General features: G+C 38.8%; 1 protein-coding gene across 3 annotated transcripts; it reads right to left on the bottom strand.

Annotated features, from left to right (window-relative positions):
- LOC101466236 (adhesion G-protein coupled receptor G7) lies at positions 1-23,393 on the bottom strand. Of its 3 annotated transcripts, XM_023154147.3 has the most exons (15): positions 22,232-23,391; positions 21,558-21,662; positions 21,368-21,477; positions 21,055-21,195; positions 20,876-20,964; positions 20,116-20,264; positions 19,544-19,657; positions 19,158-19,348; positions 18,509-18,661; positions 14,247-14,359; positions 13,587-13,945; positions 13,191-13,272; positions 7,868-8,026; positions 7,356-7,512; positions 1-3,141 (listed from the first exon to the last, which is right to left on the bottom strand). In XM_023154147.3, the coding sequence occupies exons 3-15, from the start codon at positions 21,440-21,442 to the stop codon at positions 2,932-2,934; spliced, it is 1,992 nt and encodes a 663-aa protein (XP_023009915.3). In that variant the 5' UTR covers positions 21,443-21,477; positions 21,558-21,662; positions 22,232-23,391; the 3' UTR covers positions 1-2,931. The 3 variants fall into 3 exon arrangements, with proteins under 3 accessions (XP_023009915.3, XP_076736465.1, XP_076736466.1); XM_076880350.1 differs by lacking the exon at positions 7,356-7,512 and having other exon boundaries at positions 22,232-23,393; XM_076880351.1 differs by lacking the exons at positions 1-3,141; positions 7,356-7,512 and having other exon boundaries at positions 7,873-8,026; positions 13,187-13,272; positions 22,232-23,393.
- Between the last annotated feature and the right edge of the window lie 4,025 nt (positions 23,394-27,418).

The raw sequence follows: 27,418 nt of genomic DNA, 5'->3' as shown, positions 1-27,418 counted from the left end.
CAATTTATTTATATAGCACTTTTCACAGGATAAAAACCACAAAGTGCTTCACAGTAATATAAAACAGAAATACATAAAATACATTAATAATAAAACACACAGCACAAATCTAATTAAAAGCCAATCTAAATAAATGAGTCTTAAGCTGCTTTTTAAAAGAATAAATACAATCAAGGCAACGTAATGATGGAGGGAGAGCATTCCACAACCTGGGGGCCACCGCTCTAAAAGATCTATCACCTCTGGTTTTAAAATATGTTCGAGGGACTACCAACAGCCTTTGATTAGATGATCTCAGGCTGCGAGAGGGAGCGTGAGGTTCTAAAAGATCAGAAATGTAAGCAGGGGCATCACAATTCAAAGCTTTAAAAGTCAGTACCAAGATTTTAAAATGAATTCTGAAATGTACTGGAAGCCAGTGTAATGAACATAACACTGGTGTAATGTGCTCTCTTTTTCGCGTCTTAGTTAAAAGCCTTGCAGCAGCATTCTGGACTAACTGGACACGGTCAAGATTCCTTTTGCTCAAACAAAGAAAAAGGTTGTTACAATAATCTAAGCGAGATGAAATAAAAGCATGAATAACCATTTCCAACTTAGATTTAGACAGCAAAGTTCGCAGTTTGGAGATGTTTCTTAGCAAACAAGACAGAGAACAAACAACGCCACCCTCAGGTGTGGCGAGCAAAAGCAACACACAAAATCATGACCTGGGTCATAACACTTTCTTTGAAATCAGAGCAAAGCTTCAACACCTTCTCTATTTAAGACATTGTGGTGGATCTGTGGCGCAGCTGTGGGGAGGCAGAGCTCATCACACTTCCCCTGCATTTAAGTCTGTACTGGGTCCTGACTGAAGTTGTTGGTGTATGTGTGGCTGGCAGCTGGAACGCTGCAGCCAAGAATAAAAGTGTTACAAAAGTGGTCATGTCTGACATGCATCGTCTACAGACATCTACTGGAAACTGTGGATAGAGGAAACCCTTGCCCCTGGTGACTGGGACTCTCACAACTAGTGATGGTATGATAAATGCCTGTGAATTTTTTTTCCCACCAAAAGGTAAATCATACAATGCACGATGTACTGACATCCGCTGATCATTTGATATACAGCAGTACTGCTGTGATATGTAAACGTATAAATGTAGCGATTGCAAAATACCCATATGAGGTTCTGTATATATCGTGTCACACTTAAATGTTTCAGATCATCAAAAAATTTAATATTAAACAAAAATAACACAAGTAAACAAAAATCCAGTTTTTAAATGAAGGCATTTATTATTAAGGGCCCTGTATGAAAAAGTGATTGCCCCCTAAACCTAATAACTAGTTGCACCTAATAACTGGTTTTAGAAGCAATAACTGCAATCAAGCATTTGCAATAACTGGCAATGTGTCTTACAGCACCGTGGAGGAATTATTTAAATAAAGTTTTTAGTAATAACTTTAGAAGATTTAGAAATAATTCAGACCTTTTAAAATAAGAATATATAATGTAAAAAAGAATATTTCTGCCATTTCCATTACAGAACACTGAAAAACCTGTTTATGCCAGTGAACTGTTAAATCATGAAGACCACATTAGAGTATAAGAAAGAAAATAAAAAAGACAGCAAACAAAATAACACAAAAAATTATTTAAAGTGGAAATCAGTTTTTAAAGACAACTATGTTCTCCAATTAAGTGTCATTTTTCTGTCACAAAGTTGTTCAATACAAAAATCATATCAAAAACTTCACATTTCATATTAAACCACAAGCTGTTGGATTAGTAGACAACATAACGAAATAACAATACGCCACTAAAGACAAATCTTTTAAAATTAAAATGACAAATTAAAGGCTCAAAACTTTGAGTAGAAATGCAGATTGGCTCCTTTCAAAGTGTTGATAATACTTTTTAGGCTGCAAATCTGAAATTAGTGGACAGCTAAATGTTTTCAGACACAAGCCAAAGCTTAAAATACAAATAACTGTAATTCATTAAAGAAAAAAGTGCAATTTTAAAATTAAAAGGTGTGACATTTCCAACATTTCAAAAGCTTCCAGTACAATTTAAATGATGATAAACATTATTCTCTGGTAAAATAAAACGTTTATCATTCAGCTCTGCTGTGAACTTTGAAGTCAAAACAAACTAACTGTCACCACCTGGAGGCAGCAATGATCACTGCTTTGTCCAGCTGGGTCACCAGTTTTTAAAAAGACACATTCACCATCATTAATCACTTCAGATCAGTATGAAGAGCTGCTTGGACACCAGCGCAGCACCTTGAATTCATAATGAATACAGAAACAAGAGTTTCTGCTGGACATAAATAACAGCACAAAAACAAACACTAAAAATAACAGTGCATCAGTATTGTACAAAAAGCATGAACAAACCTCAGCACATTTTCAGAGCCTTCAATTTTTGTATTTCTAATTTATAGGTGGAAAGTAAAGAATTGGATAAAATATTAACTTTACCACCTGACAACAAATATTTATTTATGTTGCCTATTTATGTGATGAACAAAACATTGTCTTTTATACAAGATACAGTGAACTTATAGATAGCTGTGAAGGAAAAATGCCAACTTAGGATCATAATTTTGGATAGAAAGTGCATAGAAGAGCAGTCTTTATAATCTATGTCATCTCTGTCGTCTTTCATGTAGAGAACGAGAGACTGTCAAAGCAGTCAGGAAATCCAACCGCTTCTTCCTCTGATGGCAGAACAGCATGTTGGAAATTCTGGGAAATGCAGTTCAGTCAGTCAAAAATACAATTAAAAAATCAGAAGCTCATCCAGGAGAATTCAGCAATATTCCCAGCTATTAGCTTACACTGAAAAATATGAATTTTCATTGTGATGTATGCATGTAATCCTTGTCAACATGACAAGTTTTTACTGGAAGAGGCTTTTTTGTAAGTCCTCCTCAGGTCCTACAGGGTTTTGCTGGTGGTCATTTCGATGTCACTCAGATCCCTGTAGGTCTCTGATTGGCTCATATTCCAGGTATTCCACTTCTTCCACAGATTGTACTTTGTGTTGTTCAGAGGGATGTTGATTGAGGAAATGTACTGCATGGACCGTGACATGGAGGCTCTGAAGGCCCGTGTTCGAGCTGTGAAGAGGAGGAAAATTTGTAAACCCTAAAAAACAGAAAGGGAAGATGATGGTTACTCTCTTTATTTTTGTAAGTAATGTCATGTTTGATGCTACTTATAAGTAACAAATTATTCTTTATAGTTATTAGTAAAGTACCTGAAATTATTTTGCAAGATTTTTCTTATTACTTTGTAAATTCTTGTGTGTTGTGTTTGAATCCTGCAGCTTATCACACATTTGAATTCCATGTGTGAAAACTGCAAATGTCCAGCATTGCACCCCTGATGATCCACCAGGACAAACTCAGCAGTGTGTGAGGAAGAGCCAGCAGCAGCTGACAGATGGAGAGAATAGACAGACTGTTCCCTGTTTGTGAAGGACTGCTAGGAAAGTTTAAAATAACTAATTGTCTGTCCTGAATCAGTCTTATTAGGTAATGATAAAATAATTTTATCATTCAAATGTTTTCAGTGTGGGGGGAAGTACTCAGGGTCTTCAAGTTACACACTATGAAAGGCAGCAACAAGTTTAATATTCAGAAACCTAAAGTATGTATCAGCAGCAGAATGGACCTAAAAATAAATGTTTGTTTCAGTTCTATGAAGCTTTGAGTATTTTGGATTAGTAGCACTGCTGTGTTTGTTGTATCATATTGCTGTAATTGTTTATATGCTTTATATATTCTGAGGTAAGTTGATCTATAGTGTTACATCATATTCTATAAGGATGTTATGTGTTTGTATACTTTGTGCCCAGTTTGACCCATTTAGCAGAAGTCAGCCTGTTTAAGGCTCTGATATCTATTCTGTATGACTTAAAGCAGTTATGACATAGTCTGATTTTCTCACCCAATAAAGGAATATTTCATATATCAGTCTACTCTTCATTCTATCAGAAACAGTTATCACAGGTCGTACATTTTCTTTTTACACATATATGTAAGGATTCAGACATATTTACTAATGCCAATGTCAGGTTTATATTGTTGATTGTCATTTATGCTTAGAAATATTTAACCAGACCTTAGAGGTGTATAATCGATTGTGTAGTGATAAGATGTGTGATTCTTAGTAGTCTGCAAAGACTTTGTGTGCATTCCAGAGTGTTCTGGCATACACACTCACACCCTAGGGTCATGAGAGATCTTGTATCTTCTCTTACTGATATATGGTACAGCAAACACATCTATATCTGTTTTAGTATAAGTGCCTTTTGTTTAGATGAACTGCTGGACTTCCAGACCAGCAGGGTTAGGGAAGTTGTTTATGTGGTCACATTCTGACCCCCCCCCCCCCCCCCCCCCCCCCCCCACACACACACACACACACAGACAGTACTTTGTTTACATGTGTACCTATGTAAATGAGCCTATGTATATTCATGTAACTGCAATAAAAGAGCAGCGTTACGAGGGAGCAGACAAGAGCAACTGGGGTCAAGCGAAGGAACGGTGTTTGTCCAGTTGGTCTTTCTTGTATACGAGAAACATAAAGAACTTTGCCTGCTTGTGTCTTGCTTTGCTGTGTAGTAGAATTGTCTTGAACGTTCCAGCGAATAGGTTTATGCTACAAACCTATCAGCCAACATATTAAAAGAACAATATATAATACATCTGTATATACACTGTAAAAGATACTTGTCTTTGAGTGAAGATATAAGGTTTTAGGAAATATAAATAACTGCAACTTGAATCTTTACTGAAGCCCAGTATTTGATACAGAGTTCAGGTTCACTGCTGTAATACCTAATAATAATTAATATAATAGTTAATTTAATATTGGCCATATTGTATTTACATTACCAAAGTGAGATGACTTTAGTCTCATGAACAACATTAGCTAATTGTTATTTACTAGCTAATCTTTAAATGACTGTTCAGTACAGAAATGAAGCCCAACAATCATGTTTTACAGTCCTGTGGTCTCAGCCTCAGATACTTATCAAATCAAACAAAGCTCATGTAAAAACAAACAGATGAACAAAAGAAATGTCTCCTTCATTTCTGTCAAACAATGCTGTATGAAACGTTTCCAGCGGTTAGTATCATGGTTGCTAGGCAACCTGAGCAGCGTGACAGAGGCTAGACGGTCCCATTTCACAAGACTGGCACTTCGGGCCTTCTCGGTCTTTGGAGGACCCGGCCCACGAAGACTGCGAAAGGATGCAGATCCTGAATTGGGATACAGCCAAGGACTTGACACTGAGACATGACTGACTGTATATGCAACATGGAACACAGGGAAGACACAGTGACCAAAACTAGGACCTAGAACTACAAATATAACATGAACAGCAAACCACCAAGAAAACCAAAGTCATGAATAACAAATAATCAAGGAATATAACTTAAACAAACACAAAACACTGGGTCACAGACCCAGTACCATGATAGAAATTCCTCCACAAATAGTGACGTACTTGCTGCAGAACAGAAGTTTAAGTCAGGCCATGATTGTTGGAAGACAGGTTGCCTCCCACCAGGCTATCTTTTTAAAATGGTGATGCAATTGGATACCAGAGCTACTTGCAGTCAGTTGTCAACAGCGACTGAAACTCGGGTGTGGCATCCTCTTTAAATGCTGTGGTTACTGAGATGAACCTTTGTTTTTCTTGGCTTTGTCACTAATATAATACTAATAATACCGGTGTACCACAAGGCTGTGTGATGAGCCCTTTCCTCTACTCCCTCTTCACCCACGACTGCAGGCCTGCTGATGGTTCCAACACCATCATTAAGTTTGCAGACGACACCACGGTGATTGGCCTCATCAGTGACAACGATGAGGCCGCCTACAGGGAGGAGGTGGATCGTCTGGCTGAGTGGTGCGACAGAAACAACCTGCTGCTTAACACAGAGAAGACCAAGGAGCTCATCGTGGACTACAGGAGGAATGCTGACCCACATCCACCCATCCACATTAAGGGGACGGCTGTGGAGCGTGTGAGCAGCTTCAAGTTCCTGGGAGTCCACATCTCCGAGGATCTCACCTGGACGACCAACTGCTCCAAGCTGATCAAGAAGACTCACCAGCGCCTCTTCTTCTTGAGGACTCTGAGGAAGAACCACCTGTCCTCAGACATCCTGGTGAACTTCTATCGTTGCACCATCGAGAGCATCCTGACCAACTGTGTAACAGTCTGGTACGGGAACTGCTCTGCCTTGGACCGGAAGGCATTGCAGAGGGTCGTGAAAACTGCCCAGCGCATCGCCGGAGCACCACTTCCTGCCATAAAAGACATCTACAGGAAGCGGTGTCTGAAAAGGGCTGGGAAAATCATCAAAGACCCCAGTTTCCCATCACATGGACTCTTCACCCTCCTGCCCTCTGGGAGGCGCCACAGGAGCCTCCGGACTAAGACCACCAGGTACCGGAACAGCTTCTTCCCCACAGCTGTCAGACTCCTGAACTCTGCCTCCTGACATCTGACCCACGTTAAACTCATGGACTGAACATACACACACCCACAATGGACAACTGTACCCTCAAACACACAATAATAACATGGACTGAACCACCACTCACAACCACTAGCACTTTATATAGCCTCTGTAGAAACTATCTACACCCTCACTTATCTTAACTGCACTACTGTATAGCTCTGTGTAAATAATCATTCTGTACATTCGATAATCTTTAATCCTACAACTGTTTACAACTTGCATAGTTCCCATTTCTGTATAGCTGTATATCTCAGATTCTGTAAAGTTATTTATTTCATATTCTGTAGTTTTTCATATTTATATCCTGTTCATAGCCTGTACATAGCTTGTACTCACTACAGCCTGTACATACTTATAGTTATAGAATATTCACAACATACTTCATACCGTGTACATTATAACATACCATAATAGACCCATTTCTGTAATATACTCACATATCTATATTATTGCTAATATATATTGTAATATATCTATATCACTAAAGCACTTCTGGATGGATGCAAACTGCATTTCGTTGCCCTGTACCTGTGCATGTGCAATGACAATAAAGTTGAATTCTAATTCTATTCTATTCTAATATCCTAATATTTGCAAGAGTTACCAGCATTTTCGTACTTTTATTACTACTACTGCTTCAGTTAAAATGTTTCAGTTTTCCTTGTTCCCTTCGATATACCATGAATTAAATATAAAACTTTCAACAATCACCTCCCATTTGTTTTTGTTTTTTTGCATTTTATGTGTTTACCTGAAGTCTGAGAAGCTCATGACACCTTTAATCTCAGTTCTAGAATGAAGTGGAAGGAGTCGTACCTGTGTGGTTGTACAGATGTAGAACAAAATGCTGAAGATCAGGTGTGTTTTTTCTGAACTGAGCAGCACGAAATATCCCAGAGTCCAGGACAGACCGAGTAACACCGCCAGAGATAAACTAATGAGGAACTTCCTGCTTAAAGATGACTTCTTGTTGCTACAGTAAAAACAGAGTTAAAATCCACATGGAAGCTAGTCAGAAAGGATTCTGCATAATCTTTTCATCACATCTGTGAAAATGGAGTGTATGCATTGATACACCTCTCCTGAAGACAAAGATGGAGCATTACTGTTATTGGTTATTAGTGTTATTATTAACAAAAAGAAATAAAGCCATTTTGTTTTGCTCACAGTTAAATTGTGTTCAAAGTTTTTCTTTTTCATTTCTCATTTTTAAATGTTGGTTTTCTTAATATATTTATATCTGAGAATTGCACCTTTTAACAGCCACTTAAATTTGGGTAATTTATTTTTGAAATATTTTTTGAAACAACAGCAGCTTTAGATGTTACCTGGTCAGTCTGGGTTCAACTTTGCATGTAGTCATGGAGGTAATAACCAACAGGACGATGTTGTAAATCAGGATCAGGCCGATTGGAAGAAGGAAAGCCCAAAACATCGGTTTTCCAAAGTTGAACTGTTTGTTCTTATCCAACGCTGCCAGCCAACAACTACAGCGAGAGGAAAAGAACATAAAAAAACACTTTTGTCTACGTGTTGATCAAAATTTTATAAATACTTTATTTACTGAAAATGACATTTTTTTTAGGCAGTGGATGTAATTTCTATGGAGGACCACAAGAGCCACCCTCATCAAAATAAAGAATTCTGTTCTTAATGAACTGTAGAATAAATTCTGCATTTGTAAATTCATTTTTGAACTCCACATTAAAAAACTGATTTTTAAAATGCTTTTTAGAAACTTCATTTCAAAATCCATTTTCAAATTCCAATTCAATACAATTAAGACAATTAATCAATTTATCATATACATAGACATATTTTTTTCTAACTTCAGTATGACTGTGGTACATATTACAAAAGAATAAAAACTTTATGTGAATAACTTTACTCTTCTTAAATATAACTCATAAAACAAGTAAAAGTACAAATGTGTAAAAAGTTACAGACTTCCTCAGTAGGTTTACACTCTTTTGGAGTGATTTTAATTGTGTGTTAAAGAAGAAAGAGCCAGTCAGTCATCACTGAGGCAGTTTTTCCTTCATGAAGTCCAGGTGCTGGTTTCCCCGTGTGTCTGTCTGATGCCCCAAAGCTGACTCAGAGCCATAACACCATCCATGACTGCGGTATGGAACAGATGTGGGTGTATCCTCATCTCCCAGAGGAGTCCAAATTGTTATCAAATAGACCTACAGACACAAAAACATTGATACTATAAACAACCAGGCTATCAGCAGTGATTTAACTACTTTAAGACCTCTGTGAAAACAATTTTCACATCATTTACAGTGTATATCACAGAATTCAAGGCCTTTATAAGCACAGAGCATACAGAGAAAAGTACAGGGTGGGCCACCGTAATAAAATGGGAATGGTTGGTGATATTAAAGTCCTGTTTGTGGCACATTACTATATGTGAGGGGGCAAACTCCTCAAGATGGGTGGTGACCATGGTGGCCATTTAGAAGTCGGCCATCTTGGATACAACTTTTGTTTTTTCAATAGGAAGAGGGCCATGTCACACATCAAACTTATTGGTAATGTCACAAGAAAAACAATGGTGTGCTTGGTTTCAACGTAACTTTATTCTTTCATGAGTTATTTACAAGTTTCTGACCACTTATAAAATGTGGTCAATGTGCTGCCCATTGTGTTTGATTGTCAATGCAACCCTCTTCTCCCACTCTTCACACACTGATAGCAACACCGCAGGAGAAATGCCAGCACAGGCATCCAGTATCCGTAGTTTCAGGTGCTGCACATCTCCTATCTTCACACCATAGACAATTGCCTTCAGATGACCCCAAAGATAAAAGTCTAAGGGGTCAGATTGGGAGACCTTGGGGGCCATTCAACTGGCCCACGACGACCAATCCACTTTCCAGGAAACTGTTCATCTAGGAATGCTCGGACCTGGCACCCATAATGTGGTGGTGCATCATCTTGCTGGAAAAACTCAGGGAACGTGCCAGCTTCAGTGCATAAAGAGGGAAACACATCATCATGCAGCAATTTCAAATATCCAGTGGCCTTGAGGTTTCCATTGATGAAGAATGTACCCCATATACCACACCAAACCATCACTTTTGTTGTTCCAACAGTCTTGGAGGGATCCATCCAATATGGGTTAGTGTCAGACCAATAGCGGAGGTTTTGTTTGTTAACTTCAATTTTCAAATCAATTCAATTCAATAAAACTTTATTGATCCTGAAGGTTGACCCCGAAGGAAATTGGGTTAAGGCTGCCGACCTTACCCTTCTGACCATACATACATGACACAAACATCACATGGGGAAGACAGGTCAGAGAGGTATAACAATGGAAAATGCACAACATGAGGAAAGATCAGGAGAAAAGAAATAACTCCCCCCAGACTGAGCTCCAACAGGGAGATCAGTTTGAGAACAGAAAAAAAACACCTCTGCACATAGCACATGAAAAAAACTCTTAATACACCAAAGAAACACATGAGAAGACACAGGGGTGGGTAAAGGGTGAGAGACAGCCAATGTAGACAGTGCATCCGGGCCTGCAGCATAAGCGCTGGTCTCCTTGATCCACTGTCAGCATCGGAGGGGAATAAGCGTCAAAGGCGTTTGGAGGGGGGAGGGGGGATGAGTGTACATCTGCATGTGTATATATGTCTGTGTGTGTGTGTATGTGTCTAGAGCTGAGACAGTGTCCTTCGCCCTGCCAGGCTAAGTAAACAGTCTTCCAGCCAACCCAGGTAGCCTTGCATAGAATGGGAAGAACAGTCTAAACACAGTCGTTATCAGGGTGTTTTTGTTCAGCTCCAGCCTTGAGACGGCAGCTGGCGCTGAAGGGATATCCACATGTAGTAATGCTGGTTTTTACTTTAGTGCGAACAACTCATGAGAATTTCAAAGCTGTTCTAACAGTCCGACACTGGTCTTTCAAGCTCCCGTTGGAGAGCCGTGAGCTTCTCCATGATGTTATCAAACTTACGCTCCGTGATGTTGTCATTCTTGTGCTCAAAGAGCCGATTCTGAGAACTCACGACCGCAGTGAGCTTCTCCAAGATGTGATCCAATTTGCGCTCAGAGGTCTTATTCTGAGTATTCACGGCAGCCGTAAGCTTCTCCAAGATCTTATCCGTGCTGCACTCAATGAGCCCATTTTGAGAAACTCACGCCTCGTTCCATCGTTTCAATCCCAGCGGACAGCCTTGTGGGGGTTTAAACAGCCGGTTCCACTTTCTTGATTCTTCGATAAGTCAGGGCCAAGCCAGCTCCGATCAGCAAGAACCCTGTTATCATGCTTCCTAATAGGTAGATATCTTCAGCACTCAGGCTCACCCGAGCCCAAACTTCTCATTGAGAAAAGGGTGTCAATTGCATTCAAGGACCAGTTGATCAAATCCATAATTCCTCTTTTAGGTTTTAGAGAACAGACTGTGAGAGAGTGTTCCAGGGAAAAGTAATACAAAAAACACGAGCCTAGACAAGGACACAAGAGGCTAAGCAGGGAAGCTAAGGGAGAGGAGGAGGAGAGGAGAAAAGTGCGACAGCCTTCGTCAAGAGCAAGTATTACATAAAAGTTTGCCTCATCACTGAACAAAATCTTGTGCGTCAACTGAGGGTCCTGTTCCAATTTTTGTTTTGCCCATTCTGAAAATTCTGTGCACCGATCTGGGTCATCCTCGTTGAGATGCTGCAGTAGCTGTAGTTTGTAAGGGTGCCATTTGTGAGTAGCTAATATCCGACTAATGCCACTCTCCAGTGACATGCGGCAAGTGCTACGCTGTGGGCTCTTGCTGAATGAAGCTAGGACAGCCACTGATGTTTCTTCATTAGTGACAGTTTTCTTGCGTCCACATTTTGGCAAATCCAACACTGAACCAGTTTCACGAAACTTAGCAAGCAGTTTGCTAACTGTAGCATGGGAGATGGGTGGTCTCGTAGGATGTCTTGCATTTAAATCTGCTGCAATGACCCGGTTACTGCTTTCAACAGATATCAACACAATTTTGATCCACTCCTCACGTGTTAACCTCTTCGACATGTCAATGGCTTAGAACAAAGAGAAACTTGTAAATAACTCATGAAAGAATAAAGTTACGTTGAAACCAAGCACACCATTGTTTTTCTTGTGACATTACCAATAAGTTTGATGTGTCACATGGCCCTCTTCCTATTGAAAAAACAAAAGTTGTATCCAAGATGGCCGACTTCTAAATGACCACCATGGTGACCACCCATCTTGAGGAGTTTGCCCCTTCACATATACTAATGTGCCACAAACAGGACTTTAATATCACCAACCATTCCCATTTTATTACGGTGTAGCCATATAAATGGCCCACCCTGTACTCAATCAATTTCATCTTGTGTTTTTCATTATGCATATTTTATTAATAATTACATGTCGTGATCTGCATCTTTACCACACATTTGCCACAGAGGTGTAGATACTGTAGTTGCAGTGAATGCTTAAAGTGTGCTGATTAGAATATACTGGACATTAAATGCTAAGATTCAGCACACTGTGTTAGAGGCTGGGATTTGATGAATTCATCATATATACAACCTTTGATCATCATTTATGTCCAGTTGAGAATGAATCTGTGCACTCACATATTAAATGAACTGAAATCAGTAGTGTGATCTCCAGTTTTGATATAAGGAATGAGAGAACTGACAGCTGTTATTTTAATCAGCCTGTCTTAGTTGTTTTAATTCTAAGTATCATAAAGTAATCTGGTAACATCTGGACTGACGAGTTTACTGTCAGCATTTTAATCGCTAGTTTAAAGGCTGTAGGTCGCAGCTCTAATGCTCTAACACTGTATAAATGTAATAGGGCTCAGTGCTAATAGTCTGAGCTGCTTCAAGCTTTATTTATGAAGACCACAGCAGCGTAAAAAAAACGTAGCTAGCTTGTACAGCTGCGACGTAAAAGATTCATAAGCTAAGATGACCTTAAAATAACAGGGATACGTGCGGTGATGCTAGCATTAGCCATGTTAGCACGTTACCTTCAACAGGTGGTCAGACTGAGTAAAGAGGCACACAGTCAGAGGTTCAGCTCTCCGTTTCGCTGCAGGGTCCCTTCATTCTTCACATATCCGTGTCGAGCCGAGTGTAAATCCCGAGGCTGAACGGCCTTTGTACAAGCACACACGCCTCTTAGCAGGGCAAAGCTATGAGCAAGAAAAATTCAGGCTGGCAGCCTGTGTCTGTCCAACCAATCAGAGAGCTCCTTACATCTCACGGTGTGGCTAATTTGTATTGCAGAAAGATTTTTTAAAATGAAGTTACTAATCCAGTTGCTAATGCAAATGTAAATCCCTGAGCTAATCCGTGAGCGAACAGGAAAGGGAAATGGATTTTGAAATGAGAAGTGGAATTTAAAAAGCATTTTGAAAATAAGTTTTTTAAATTGGAATTCGGAAAAGGTTTTTGAAATGAATTTTTTAAAAAACATTTTAAAAATCAGTTTTCTAATGTGGAATTCAAAAATAAATTTGCAAATGCAGAATTTATTCTACAATTTATTATTCAAGCACAGAATTCTTCATTTTGATGCGCGTGGCTTTTGTGGTCTTCCATAAATTTCACAATATATAAACTATTCTATAATCCAAACTGGGAATTTAGGTCATTGTAGGGTGGAGAATTTCACAGATTACCCACAATTCCTCTTGTCTATATCCCAGCGGATTGTCCACCCTGTAGCTCACCCCCAGTGTGATGACCATGAAACACGCTGGCATTCCTAACAGGACACAACAAATCAAAACAACAGTTTAAGTAAAATGAAATTTAACCTGAGTAGCGTAAGACCGCGGTGATCTGAAAATGATGTGCCGGGGGTTTGCGGATGTAACTGTGTATCACTGCAAAATGTTCAGTTTTTATTTTAATTTTGTTTTAAACTAAAATAAATGATAAGAAGCTCAAGATTTTAGCACAGTGCTGTGTATCTGCATTCCTTAATGTTATGACTTTTTTCCTTCTAATTATACTACTTTAAAGTTCTTCTAAAATATTTCAAATTTGGCATTTTTGTTTTCTTTCTGAATGTCCTACCCCATCCCAGAGTCACACTCAGTGGAGTCCAGTGTGTTGGCAGGCTGCGGCGCATTGACCGGACCAGCAGCACCAGTTGAGTGCTGTATACACTGTTCCACATGAAGGTGGCCATCAGGAGGAAGTGCAGCAGAGCTGCTACAGCCGTACACGAGCCGTGGTCTGGTTCTATGTGTTCATCAGAGTTCAAGATGTTGTTGATCCGATCATCACTCTGCACCTTAGTGTCGTTCTGTCTGCTGGAGTTTTGGACTCCAGAGAGGAAGGTGATGATGAAGGCCAGCAGGCTGAGGTAGATGCACAGCAGAGCCAGCTTTGAATTCAAGTTACTTGGCTGCCCATGAGACTTGCTGAAAAAGCTACAGAGAGAAAAATAACAAAGAAGTTTTAATATCTTTTAAGTTTTGGTATTTCTTAAAGAAAAACACCACAAAAATATATATATAAAAACAGACAGACAGCAATTTTACTACTTTTAGACTTTATAGGTCAAATAAAATAATCAAAGCATTAATGTAAAATGAAAATAACTATTTGTTGCATCCAAGAAAGTTTCAGTTTGTTAAATAACAACTAGAAGTGTTTGGTAAATGTGATGAGAGAATTTTAATGCAGCATAATTAAACATCATTTCTTATCTGTGAAGTAACCCAAACTTACTTTTCTTTAATGTGATAAATGATCGTCACAACCAAACCCAGAATAGAAAGAGAAAGTCCCACAATGGAGATCACACCCAGAGCTTCTGCATACTCGTAGTTCTCTCTGTATGACTGAAAAATAGGATTCAGATTTAAACTCATAAAATATCTGCGATGAGTTAGATTTACATTTTGAGCTATGTCATGACCAAGGTTTAACAAGCTGTTGTTGAGGTTTTTTTGTATGATATACATGACATATATACCTGTATACACTTGACATATACTCACATATATACTATGTAATCATATATACTCATATACACTATATATATATATATATATATATATATATATATTAGGGGTGCAACGATACACAAAATTCACGGTTCGGTTCGGTTCGATACTTTGGTGTCACGGTTCGATATTTTTTCGATACAAAAAAATGTTCATGCCTTTTTAATTTGTCATTTATTAAAATTATAAATATATATTTTAACTCAAAAGTACAGTTTTTAAATTTAACCCTAACCCTTGTGCGCGTTTTTTATTTTGACAGCGAATGCGCACCTGCGGACCACTTATGTGCAGCCCCGGTTATTTAGCTTGTCATATTGCAGCCACAGAAATTCTTTTGTCCATGAAACCATAAAGCTGCACTTTCTTTTTGCCTTATAGTCTGATTTGTCATAACTTCTCCGTTTTGTGGTAAGCTTTTCTTTGGCTGTCACTTCTTCACCCCGACCTGTCTTATTTGGCTCAGCAGAACTAAAATATATATACTGCTACTTTTACACACGGACTCACATAAGCTCAGCGATTCTCTGCGCGATCAACCTCTCACATGTTTAAGCTTGCTGCGGGAGATTTCACTTGTCATGTTTGCATAGTAAGCTAACGATTAATAAGACGATGTCAGAGGAATTGGTGCACAAATTATCATCACTCACAGATCAGTGCTGTCATTGCAAAGTGAAAGCAAAAAAACAAGCGCAAATTCAAACGCGATTTCAATATGTCACATATTGACAGTGGCTCACCGATGCCAATGACATAATTACCCAGCTACATTTCTGAAAGAATGCAAAAGCATTGACATATATTTTTCCTACAATAGCCCGACGGGCAGGGCAGAGAGATTTTTGTAGCCCGACTGGAAAGATCGCTAGCTCCGGGACGTCGGGCTAGCGATTTTGCAAGCCCTGTATCTGATTGAGGAATCACTCATCTTTGGAAAAGAGAGTTTATTACAGAGAAATGTCTCTTTCCAAAATAAAAGCTATACTATCCGCTTCTTCTGGGCTATATTCTCAGCAGCATAAGGAGAATCACGTGCTAACAGCTGTCTAAATGACTCGGCTAAAGTTAGTAGCATGCTTGTTGTTTTTGTCTTTGCACTAGGATGATGTCGGCGTAAATGTGCAGTCATATTCGTTGTGTTCCCACTAGTGCTTTCAGGTTAATCTCGTTGAAATGACCTTAACGCCACAACACGGCAAATCTCCGTTAACGAGCTACCGCCGATCGCCCCGTGCATGGGGCTAGACGGCCAACACGTTAACGAGCTAACTGCGCTAACACACTAGTTCACACCAATGTAATTAAGCATTGCATGGCACATCCAACATACTGTTTTACTTTAGTTCATGACTCGCTTACCTTCAGGGTCATACGTCACATGAAAACCAAAATAATTCCAAACGCCAGATCTGAATGAGGGTGGGGGAGGTCCATCTTGCAAGGAGAGCTTAACTTCTGTCTCGCTAGCTTGCCCTGCGCTCTTCCTCCTGACTATGCTGTCTGTGTTGAGTGCTCAGTGGATCTGCGCTCGACAGTGCAGCCTAGGCGGAGTAGTCGAACACAGATTCACTGAGCGCTCAACACAGACAGCATCGTCAGAAGGAAAGTTGATAAAATAAATTACAAATGTTGTATTGTTCGATACATATGCGTACCGAACCGAAAGCACTGTATCGAACGGTTCAATATCGATACGAATATCGTTGCACCCCTAATATATATATATATATATATATATATATATATATATATATATATATACAGTTTTGGGGAGTAACGGAATACATGTACCGCCGTTACGTATTTAAAATACAAAATATGAGTAACTGTATTCCGTTACAGTTACCGTTTAAAAAGGTGGTATTCAGAATACAGTTACTTTGTTGAAATAAATGGATTACACTGCGGTACTTTCCTGTTTCATTTTGTCGCGGGTCAGGACTGTTTGGGTTTTGTTTGACAGCTACGTTCTGTTGTTCCAGGCGGCAGTGTTACGGTTGCCATGGTTACCGGGCGACGCTCTCTCTCTCTCTCTGCGACTGTGTGTTTCCTGGGTGAGAGAGCGCCTTTTCGTTTTTGTTGTGCTAAGCTAACAGGCAGAATGCTACAAGCATAGCTCTAAAGAATGTAGCCTCATGGGCAGTGTATTCCGTGTTGCAGGGAGAATGGACTGCCATACACGTTAGGGGTCTGTGAGCGCGAGGAGGGAGAAAAAGGGGAGTGGAAAGGTACGAGTTGTCACTGAGGAAAAACGGGAGCTGGAAGCATGTAAATATAATAATAACCACTGCAGCCAAGAAGAGTGCCTGACGAGCCCAGTTGTAAGTAAGCTATGAAGACTCGACTGTACACCGTGTTCGTGTTTTCCTCCGAAAACAATAAGTTCCGTTGGAGCAGCCTTTCAACGCCTCTCTCTGTCTCTCGCAAGAAAAGTTGACCCACACAACAAAGTAAAGCTATTTTTCAGCTACGAGCCGACAGGGACCCCGCCGTATTAGTCAGAGGTCCCTTTACTACAGTTCGGAGTCGCGGACCTTCAGTAATAGTAATAAATCACACAGCAATAGTACATTCACGTTGTTGTAAAAAGCATGATAATATATTAAGTAATCCAAAGTATTCAGAATACGTTACTGTCATTGAGTAACGTAACGGAATACGTTACAGAATACATTTTGGGGCATGTATTCTGTATTCTGTAATGGAATACATTTTAAAAGTAACCTTCCCAACACTGTATATATATATATATATATATATATATATATATATAACAGCTAAGATACTGCGCAGGACCCTCAAGCTCCCAGGCCTCTGGTAGAGGACCCGAGCTTGAAGGATAAACCGCCCGCAGGGGGGCGTGCTGGGTGTTTTTTTTTATATATATATACCTATACTGGAGTATTTTATATAATGGAATCACATGTTCGAGATCACAAGACCCACATATTTAAGTCAAATATTATCTCTAATTATATTAATGAAGTTTGTGCCACTTGTTGTATGAACACATGTTGTTCAATACTGTTTGAAAATGTAGTAATTAGGATCAGTAAGTAACCTTTGATTGTGTTAAGGCCAATGGTGACTAGTCCAAACATAGGGTTAATTAAACTTGGCACTGCTAAAGCATGCACCTGGGACCCTTTTTCTCCGTGCTCATCTTTTTTGCTCCACGTTGTGTCCAGCCCTTTCATTACCTATACGGTAAACAAACCTGGCCCCGGTGGGCATGCACCTGGGATTCAGTTTCTCGCATCAGCCGCCAGAAGATGAGAAAAACCCTGTCTTAGCATAGATACCAGTTTACTTCTGACAAGTGCACCTGACAAAATTGTCAAATTGATTAACTGTTAGCTGCCGTTTTGCAAACTTTTGGAATCACTTTGGCCATAAAACCGATGAAGGGACACATTTCAAAATGATGGATGTAAGACTGGTGCTTGAAAAGTTATGGGGTAGGGTCAGAAAGGTATGTAACATAAGTGTAAGATTAAAAGAAAGGAGCAAGGTGCAAGTATGATTAACAATGGATTGGAGAAAAGTATCAATAATTGAGATAATATTGACATTTGTAGATTTGATCGGAAATTCCTGCTCCTCCTCCTGCTGTTGGGTGGAAATTTACCAAACAACAGGAGGAGCGGTCACTGATCCTTTGTAAGAGGAGGGTCGATATGCCCCAGACTGCTGCTTTTTTCCTTTTTGTCATTTTGTGTGTTGTTGCTGTTTGTGCTTTAAGACCCTACACCCCAGGGTTTGCTTTGCTTGCTTTCCATGTGTTTTTTTGCTGTAAATGTACTGTTCTGCTCTTCATATGACACTGTTTAATAAACTCTGTTCCAAGAATTCTAGTCTTTTCCAGAGGATCTTTCTGAGTGTTTTGGTTTTAATTGGATCTGAAGGTTATCATATAGGCTTCAAAATTTGCAACCCAACACTGTAACGTCATCTATTGCCCTGAAAAGTTGTGACCCTCACCCAGAGAGCAGCAAAGTTGGTGGTGTGGTTACAGAAACACCTCATGAGTCCATCTGAAGTGTTTCCTTTAGAGCAACCACTGGTGCTCCAGTCCTTCTGACTGTAGTTCCAGAAAACACAAGAGAAGTCGTACAGAGACGTCCCACTTATGTTCTGAAACAGAAATACACAGCCTTACTCAGAAATCCACAACTCTGATTTACATGTAAACATACAATTTGCTTTCAAAAGCAGATGGTATGTTTCACATTTTTAGAGTTTATTGCACATATGCAGTTCTTTGAAAATAACACAGAACCATTTTAACAATAAAAACACAACTGGTCATAAGTTAGGTATGAATATTTTACTTTGTGATGTGTATATTGGTATTGTTCTATTTTTACACCATTATCACAGCTGCTACAGCTACTGCAAGTTTATTAATTTATCTGTCTCATAAAAAACACCATAAACACTGCTCACTATCTGTGTGCCCTAAACCTGCAGATAAAGGTCAAACATGATACATTGTCAGGTGAGATCACAAGTTATTGAAGGAAAAGCTGTCCAGTGGTCACCATTATCTGAAATCTTGAAGATAAAACTGACTTAAAATAGGTCAACAAATATTAAAATTGACTTTAATTTGAAATGCTGGATTTCTTACTCTTGGCCTGAACATCATCTCCACATGTTGTGGCACCATGTTGGGTTCCTGCCCTCTGACGCTGGCTGACAGGACCCTGATGGTGGCCCGTCGCCTCATGTAGAGTTTTGAACGGAAGAAACGATCGTTCTGATAGAGAACGAAACCCAGAGAGACGTTTGAGTCTGTCTGACGACTTCTGACACCTTTGCCTGACATAAGAGAAAGAAATCCACTGCAGTTGGTAAACTTTTGTGTGGGTGTAACAAGAACTGACAATGTCTGAAATAGAAGTGCTCCATTTTTATTAATAACAAACTAAAACAGCTCTCTTAAATACCTCTTAGTGACACCTTAAGCATCTTAACAAGTTCTGTTGTAAGACTGTGTAAGTCTAGAAAACTCACCTTGAGGGAATCTTACATAAATGAGGGCATCAGCTATGAAACCGTTTTCCACCACAACCTGTGTTGCATTTGTGTTCAGCTGAATTCTCTCAGCTACAAAACTGCCAGATGTCCCTGTAGCAGCAAAAGAAGTGAGCTGTTTGTGATCACATAATAAAAAATGCAGAACCTTACCACTGGATCTTTAATCTTAAAGCTACAAATATTGAAATTGTTCCACTACATCATGATATTCTGAGAGGAGACCTGTGGGTGCCTGTCCATGCAAGAACCTGGACAACTGTGGGGGGAACACAAACAGTTCTGTTAACTGTCCCCACTTCAACACAGTTTTACAGTTTAAAGATTCCCTAAAACCACAATATTTCTTGACTTGACGCACACCGGTGGATCTAATATCTATCTGAACAGATATGCCTTGAATGTTAAAAGTTTTATTAGCGTATTTTTATTAGTGTCAAATTTAGTCAAATTTGACCCAAACTGTATGTAAGGGATGAAAAGCAGTAAAATGGGGGAAAAAAATTAAAAAATTGGAGGATTACTTTTCTTTAACACCGTTTCTCACTGACCTCTAAGAGAAGTGAACTGGACTCCCTGAGTGTTTGCAGCAGGGATCTGTGCCGACTGGACCACCAGGTTTGGCTGAACCACCTGAGATTGAGATGCATTGAGACTGAGGCTGAGGTTCACTGAGAGCTGGTCCAGAGTCACCGTCAGCCTGGACATAACAAACAAAAGCCACCACAAAACAGGCTGTCTTACACTCACTGGTCTGTTAGATACATTTACAAAATTGCTCATTAATGAAAGTATCTAATTAGCAAATCACATGGCAGTGACTCAGTACATGCATGCATATAGACATAGTCAAGATGACCATCTTGGATTTCAAACTGATCATTAGAATGGGGACAGGTTGGGACTTTGAATGTAGTTTTTTGGTGTCAAATGCACTGGTCTGAGTATTTTGGAAACTGATGATCTGCTGGGATATTTGCTTAAAATGGGTGTTCTCTTTAAATGTCGAGTTTACAGAAAACAGCCTGAAAAAGGGTTTATGGGTGTGCAACCAAAAAATCTCTAGCAATTGTGCAATGCTATCATGACAATATGGACCAAAATTTGAGGAACATTTCCAGCAAATTGTTGAATCTATGCAGTTCTGAAGTTAAAAGAGCATCAGTCCAACCTGCAACAATCAATGTGTATTTAATGAAGTACCTAGTGAGTATAGTTGCTTTAAACCAGGAAAAGCGGCTAATTTAAGCTAAACACAATTGAAGACATCATATGAGTTAATAGATTAATATTTTATTCTTAGTACTTCACCCCAGAGTTGTGTTGTTTTCCTCTGTGTCATCTGATACAGTGGTGTTCAGCAGCTGACTGACCGTTGCTACTGCTGCCACTCTGACACTCTGCAACACAAACGTGAACCAGGATGCTACAGTCAGTAACTACTGATGCTACAGCAGGGTTTTTTCTTAAGTTTTGTTGACTGTTTGTACCTCTGTGGCGTTTGCAGACAGCAGCAGTGTGTTGGCGATCTCAGCCGCTGCCGTAACATTTTCGGCCGTCAGCTCTTCTGGGTTGGATGTCAGAATCTGAGTGCTGGTTGCCAGCATCTCTAAATCAGCTGGACTGGTCAGCTGAGTGGAAGAAATACGTTTTTTCTTTTTTTTTTGTGGTCCTTAAATGAATGTGTAATCCTGTGCATGTCTTGCTGCCTTTTTACCGGATTACATAAAATACTCAGTTCAAGCTGCAACTGTATAAGACCATCAAGTAATAAGTCTTCAGAAGAATAAAAACAGTTCTTACATTTTGTTGTATATCACTGAGTGTCAGGTTACACTGGAAGATATGTAGAGTGTTGAAACCTGGTGATTCGCTCATGAACAAGCATCTGGTTGAAGCCTGAGGTTTTCCAGCTGAGTAGGGATAGAAAGACAAACATCACTACATTGGGGTGTACCTGACAAAGTGATGTTGGACTGAAGGGATGACTTACCGCCACTTGTTCCCACTTCACATATTTCATCAGAATATGCGAACCAACCAATGGGTGTACGGGGGAACCTGAATCCTTCAAATCGTTGGGCTGCGCAGAAATTTACTAAGAAGACAAAGGTATTAAAATATAGGCAGAAAAAACATATAATTAGTTATTTATATAAAAATACAAAAGTGGAAAAAAATCGATGATCCATGTTTAGAGAAAGAATTTGAGTTTCAGTGATTATTTACAATCTGAATGCTGTTGACTGTTGACCAATCACATTTGAGCGGACTCCAATGGCATGTTCTTTTAAAATTGCATTTGCATAACCATCTCTTATTGTTTTGTTTTGTTTTATAACTGAGACAGGATTTTTGTAGTTTAAAAGCTGGATCACACAATAAAGTAAAGACCCGAAGATCCTAAGTTTGGACATGTAATGACTGCTCAAAGTGTTGGTTAGTTATTTATTTCAGTTAACGATCTGGTTGTGGTTTCCCACATCTTTATATCACAGAAAAAATGTAATTTATGTAAACTTTAATGTAACAACAAATATAAAAGTAAATTACTGACACAAAGCATCAGCTTGCGGCTAATAGCATCACATAGTTGCTGTTTTCTGCAAATCTAAAAAGTGAACAAAAAATTCAACCTTCTTTGTTTGTTTGTTTGTTTGTTCTTACCTTCTGAGCATGTCTCTCCAGTCCATTCATCAGGACAGAGGCAGACACCGTTTACGTTTTCCCCTCCATTATCACATTTCAGGGCAGTGGTGGTAGGCGGGGTAACTGAAGTTGGAGATGTAGTACTAGTAGAAGTAGAAGGTGTAGTGTAAGTTTTAGATGTAGTAATAGGAATTGTTGGGGAAGTAGTAAAGTTTTGTGTAATAGTAGTAACATTTGGTGCAGTAGTAATGTTTTGTGTAGTTGCAGTAATTTTTTGTGTAGTAGTAGCAGTAGTGCTTGGAGTACTAGTAATGTTTTGTGTAGTACTAGTAATGTTTTGTGTAGCAGTAGTGATGCTTGGTGCAGTGGTAATGTTTTGTGTGGCAGTAGTAATGTTTTGTGTAGCAGTAGTAATGCTTGATGCAGTAGTAATGTTTTGTGTAGTAGTAAGGCTTGGTGCAGTAGTAATGTTTTGTGTAGCAGTAGTAATGCTTGATGCAGTAGTAATGTTTTGTGTAGCAGTAGTAATGCTTGATGCAGTAGTAATGTTTTGTGTAGTAGTAAGGCTTGGTGCAGTAGTAATGTTTTGTGTAGTACTTGTAATGTTTTGTGTAGCAGTAGTGATGCTTGGTGCAGTAGTAATGTTTTGTGTAGTACTAGTAATGTTTTGTGTAGCAGTAGTGATGATTGGTGCAGTAGTAATGTTTTGTGTAGCAGTAGTGATGCTCGGTGCAATAGTAATGTTTTGTGTAGTATTTGTAATGCTTGGTACAGTAGCAATGTTTTGTGTAATAGTAGCAGTAGTGCTTGGAGTAGTAGCAATGTGTTGTGTAGTAGTAGCAGTAGCACTTGGTGCAGTAGTAATGTTTTGTGTAGTACTAGTAATGTTTTGTGTAGCAGTAGTGATGCTTGGTGCAGTAGTAATGTTTTGTGTAGCAGTAGTGATGCTCGGTGCAGTAGTAATGTTTTGTGTAGTAGTAAGGTTTGGTGCAGTAGTAATGTTTTGTGTGGCAGTAGTAATGTTTTGTGTAGCAGTAGTGATGCTTGGTGCAGTAGTAATGTTTTGTGTAGTGCTAGTAATGTTTCGTGTAGCAGTAGTGATGCTTGGTGCAGTAGTAATGTTTTGTGTACTACTAGTAATGTTTTGTGTAGCAGTAGTGATGCTCGGTGCAGTAGTAATGTTTTGTGTAGCAGTAGTGATGCTCGGTGCAGTAGTAATGTTTTGTGTAGCAGTAGTGATGCTTGGTGCAGTAGTAATGTTTTGTGTAGTACTAGTAATGTTTCGTGTAGCAGTAGTGATGCTTGGTGCAGTAGTAATGTTTTGTGTACTACTAGTAATGTTTTGTGTAGCAGTAGTGATGCTCGGTGCAGTAGTAATGTTTTGTGTAGCAGTAGTGATGCTTGGTGCAGTAGTAATGTTTTGTGTAGTACTAGTAATGTTTTGTGTAGCAGTAGTGATGCTTGGTGCAGTAGTAATGTTTTGTGTAGTAGTAAGGTTTGGTGCAGTAGTAATGTTTTGTGTAGTACTAGTAATGTTTTGTGTAGCAGTAGTGATGCTTGGTGCAGTAGTAATGTTTTGTGTGGCAGTAGTAATGTTTTGTGTAGCAGTAGTAATGCTCGATGCAGTAGTAATGTTTTGTGTAGTACTAGTAATGTTTTGTGTAGCAGTAGTGATGCTTGGTGCAGTAGTAATGTTTTGTGTGGCAGTAGTGATGCTTGGTGCAGTAGTAATGTTTTGTGTGGCAGTAGTAATGCTTGATGCAGTAGTAATGTTTTGTGTGGCAGTAGTAATGCTTGATGCAGTAGTAATGTTTTGTGTAGCAGTAGTAATGCTTGGTGCAGTAGTAATGTTTTGTGTAGCAGTAGTGATGCTTGATGCAGTAGTAATGTTTTGTGTGGCAGTAGTAATGCTTGATGCAGTAATAATGTTTTGTGTAGTAGTAAGGCTTGGTGCAGTAATGCTTTGTGAAGCGGTGAAGCTTGGTGTAGTAGTAATATTTTGTGAGGTAGTAGAATGATCAGGAAGAGCAGTGGGCAGGAGTGCAGTAGTTGCAGTATCAGGGATGTCTGTTATTGCAGTCAACTCTGCTCCAGCTGTGGAGGAGGCTAAAGGAACAGATGTGGGAAACGCATCAGCATTACAATGATCAGTTTGACATTAGCAATGTTAACATGCTTTGTAATTAGTGATTGTCAGCAGAAGTGATATGTAAAAAACAAATACTATAAAAGTACTACAAATTAAATGTAGAGTATTTTCTGTGCTTACCATGACTTTAGTGTGTTGTTATTAAACACAATGCACAGCTTAGGCTGATACAGATAGTTTTACAGGTACTGCACATTAAAATGATGATCTGATGGTAGCAGTACAGGTAGAATCAGGACTACTCAGGTCATTCAATTTCAACCTGAGGGGACATGAACATCTGAACCCTGATATCCAGTAATGTTTTTTTCAGTCTGAAATAAAAGTCTGAATGACAAAAATGCACTCAGTACTAAAATCTATTAATATGGAGCTCCTGAAAGGTAATAGCGAATGATTTATTGTGTAACACTTCTGTTTTCTATAACTTTTTTAAGAAAAACACCAATGTGTCAATTAAGTACAAGTCTACAATCTAGTGTTGCAACTAATTAATAACTCTTTACTTGATAATGATGCCTAGGCTTGATCCACAGAGAAAATCTGGGCTGTTTTATGATGAACTGTTATGTTTTATAGCTGGGCACTGCTCATTATGATTATGGGACACACATAACAGTCATAGTTTTGCAAACAATTAATCTCGAGCAGTGACATAAAAAATAGAAAAAAAAAAGTGTTTAACAGACACTGCATAGATCACTGTGAGCATCAACATCTATATGATGTAGAAAAATAATTAATACAAATTCTGCACTCGTGTGTGTATATACTGGTATATATATCACAGAGTTTGCTAGTTATAAAGATAATGACAAAGAAAAGTCTTGATACATGCTCAATCATCCAGGCAAGGAAATCCCAAAAACTTGAGTCTGTTCATTTGGATGTAGCATCTTTAGTGGAAGAAACAGCAGTCATCAAAGTGATTTCTTTAGTCTCACAATTTTTATATTAACAATCAAGGAACTGACCTCCCAGCCCATTTTTCATTCAGTGGGCTGGTATCAGTCATTGTGCAAATGTACTGTTTATAAGGTTGGGGAATCCACCAGTCACCTGAGACTAAATAAGTCACTTGGATGACTTAGGAGGAAATGTTTCGCCCACTGAAAACGCTACGTCCAGATGAACAGAATCAACTTTTGGGGAATGACAAATTAACCAAAACAATAAAATGACATGTTTTTTCATTCTGTTGCTGAGATGTTTTTAATTGTTGGGTTAAGTCTGAGAAAAGCAAAAAAAAAAATAGACAAATTATATAAATAATTTTATATATTGCATGCATAACTTATCTGTTCATACTGTAAACATTAGTTTAACCTTATTTATCTAAAATTAAGAAAAATCAAGTTTGACTTAGATGAGATTTCAGTGATGACTAAAATAATAGTTATTGTTGTCAAGGAAAAAATACAGTAGAAATTGTGTTTTATGGTATCATATGATGTGACTTAGGTCACACTGTGTCTCACTAACAACTCCAGAAATGCCAGCAACAATCAGATAAACTCAGTTGTTCTTACCCAGAGTGAAAACGAGCCAAACCCAGCCATCCATGATGATGAGCTGCTGCAAATCAGATTTCCTGTTTGTCCGGTTTGGTAAAAGTTTACATATTTAAAGACGCCACTCTGTGAGTCTGCATGAAACCATTCAGCTGCATTATTCTGCTTCACAATGAGCCACCAGATCATATAACACATGATTGTTTTACTGCACGTTTTTTTCAGGAAAAAGTTCCTGTATCGACTGTCTTTGCTCATAAGTTACCTATAAAGGACTTTGAACTGCAGTCCACCTTCGTAAAAGGTGCTAAATCAATAAATATGGTGTGATTTACCGTAGGGAAGGTGCACAGTGTGAAACCTGAAGTGTCACTGGTAAATCTCAGTATCTGCAAACTTTTAATGTCGTTTTTGTTTTTATTGTAAAACGATCAAGGACCTACAGTCAGCAGCAGTGAAGGTAAAGGTAACACGTGTTCATCAAAAACAGGTCAAAATAATAGAAACACCATAATACTGTATAGCAGTGATGTCCAACTCATTTTACATCATGGACCATGCACCACCCACTTTGCCTTTAAGTGGTCCTGACCAGTGAAACCCTTCTTTTTGTCACTGTACAGAAGTTTAACTGCAATCCATGAGATATCTTAATACGGGAAAAAGAAGTGTTGCTACAATCGTATGTCTTTTTTTTCTACATGATAGAGAAATGCTAATGTAGTTAATCAAAGAAATCTGTCAGCATGACTCTTTGGGTTTAAACTTTAAACAATCATTTTGTAAAATTACAGAGACGTCCTGGTAGCTCACTGTCCTCTACCTTTTTATTATTATTATTATTATTATTATTATTATTATTATTATTATTATTATTATTATGAGCCGATTGTAAAATAAATAAATAAATAACAGAGAGATTTCTATAGTACACAAAGAAAATGCAACTTTTCTGTCATTGAACTTTTTATCTATTACTTAATTACTTTAGTGTGGTATGAATGCACATGGGGGAGGTCTTTATCAGCAGGACAAGCAGTAAAACTCATGAAAATACAGTTAAAATCGAACATTTATGAGCCGACTGTGAGCCTCGAGCCTTACATTTGACACCCACTCTAATAATTTAGAGCCAGTTTACAGGGACTGGCTGTAAATTATTCAGTAGGGGGAGTTTTGTTTTAGGACAATTTAACCCAGAATTCAAATGTACAGAGAAAACAAGTAATGACCACTGATGCTGACCATGCTGGTGGCTGCCCACTGCTCCTTATGAGTTAAATGGAACAAAAAAGCTTCCATGTTTGGGTCAACCTCTCTACACCTGAAATGTAAATCATTATTAGGCAAAAGTGAGGAACATCAACTCCAAGTCCCAAAAAGTTGACTCTGTTCATCTGGACGTAGCGTTTTCAGTGGGAGAAACGTTTCGTCACTCATCTAAGTGACTTCTTCAGTCTCAGCTGACTGCAGGTTTCCCCAATCTTATAAACAGTACATTTGTATAATGAGAAACTAGCACCACTGAAGGAACAGTAGGCTAGG

The sequence above is a fragment of the Maylandia zebra genome, linkage group LG23 (assembly GCF_041146795.1).
Source record: "Maylandia zebra isolate NMK-2024a linkage group LG23, Mzebra_GT3a, whole genome shotgun sequence".
Lineage (NCBI taxonomy): Eukaryota > Metazoa > Chordata > Actinopteri > Cichliformes > Cichlidae > Maylandia > Maylandia zebra.
This window is presented reverse-complemented; position numbering and strand designations above follow the sequence as displayed.

Coding starts and splice junctions, on each gene's coding strand:
- LOC101466236 (XM_023154147.3), bottom strand. CDS start 21,442: ATGAGCGAATCACCAGGTTTCAACACTCTACATATCTTCCAGTGTAAC. Junction 20,965..21,054: donor TGTCTGCAAACGCCACAGAG/GTACAAACAGTC, acceptor TTTGTGTTGCAG/AGTGTCAGAGTGGCAGCAGT. Junction 8,027..13,190: donor GGATATAGACAAGAGGAATT/GTGGGTAATCTG, acceptor CTCTCGCTGTAG/TTGTTGGCTGGCAGCGTTGG.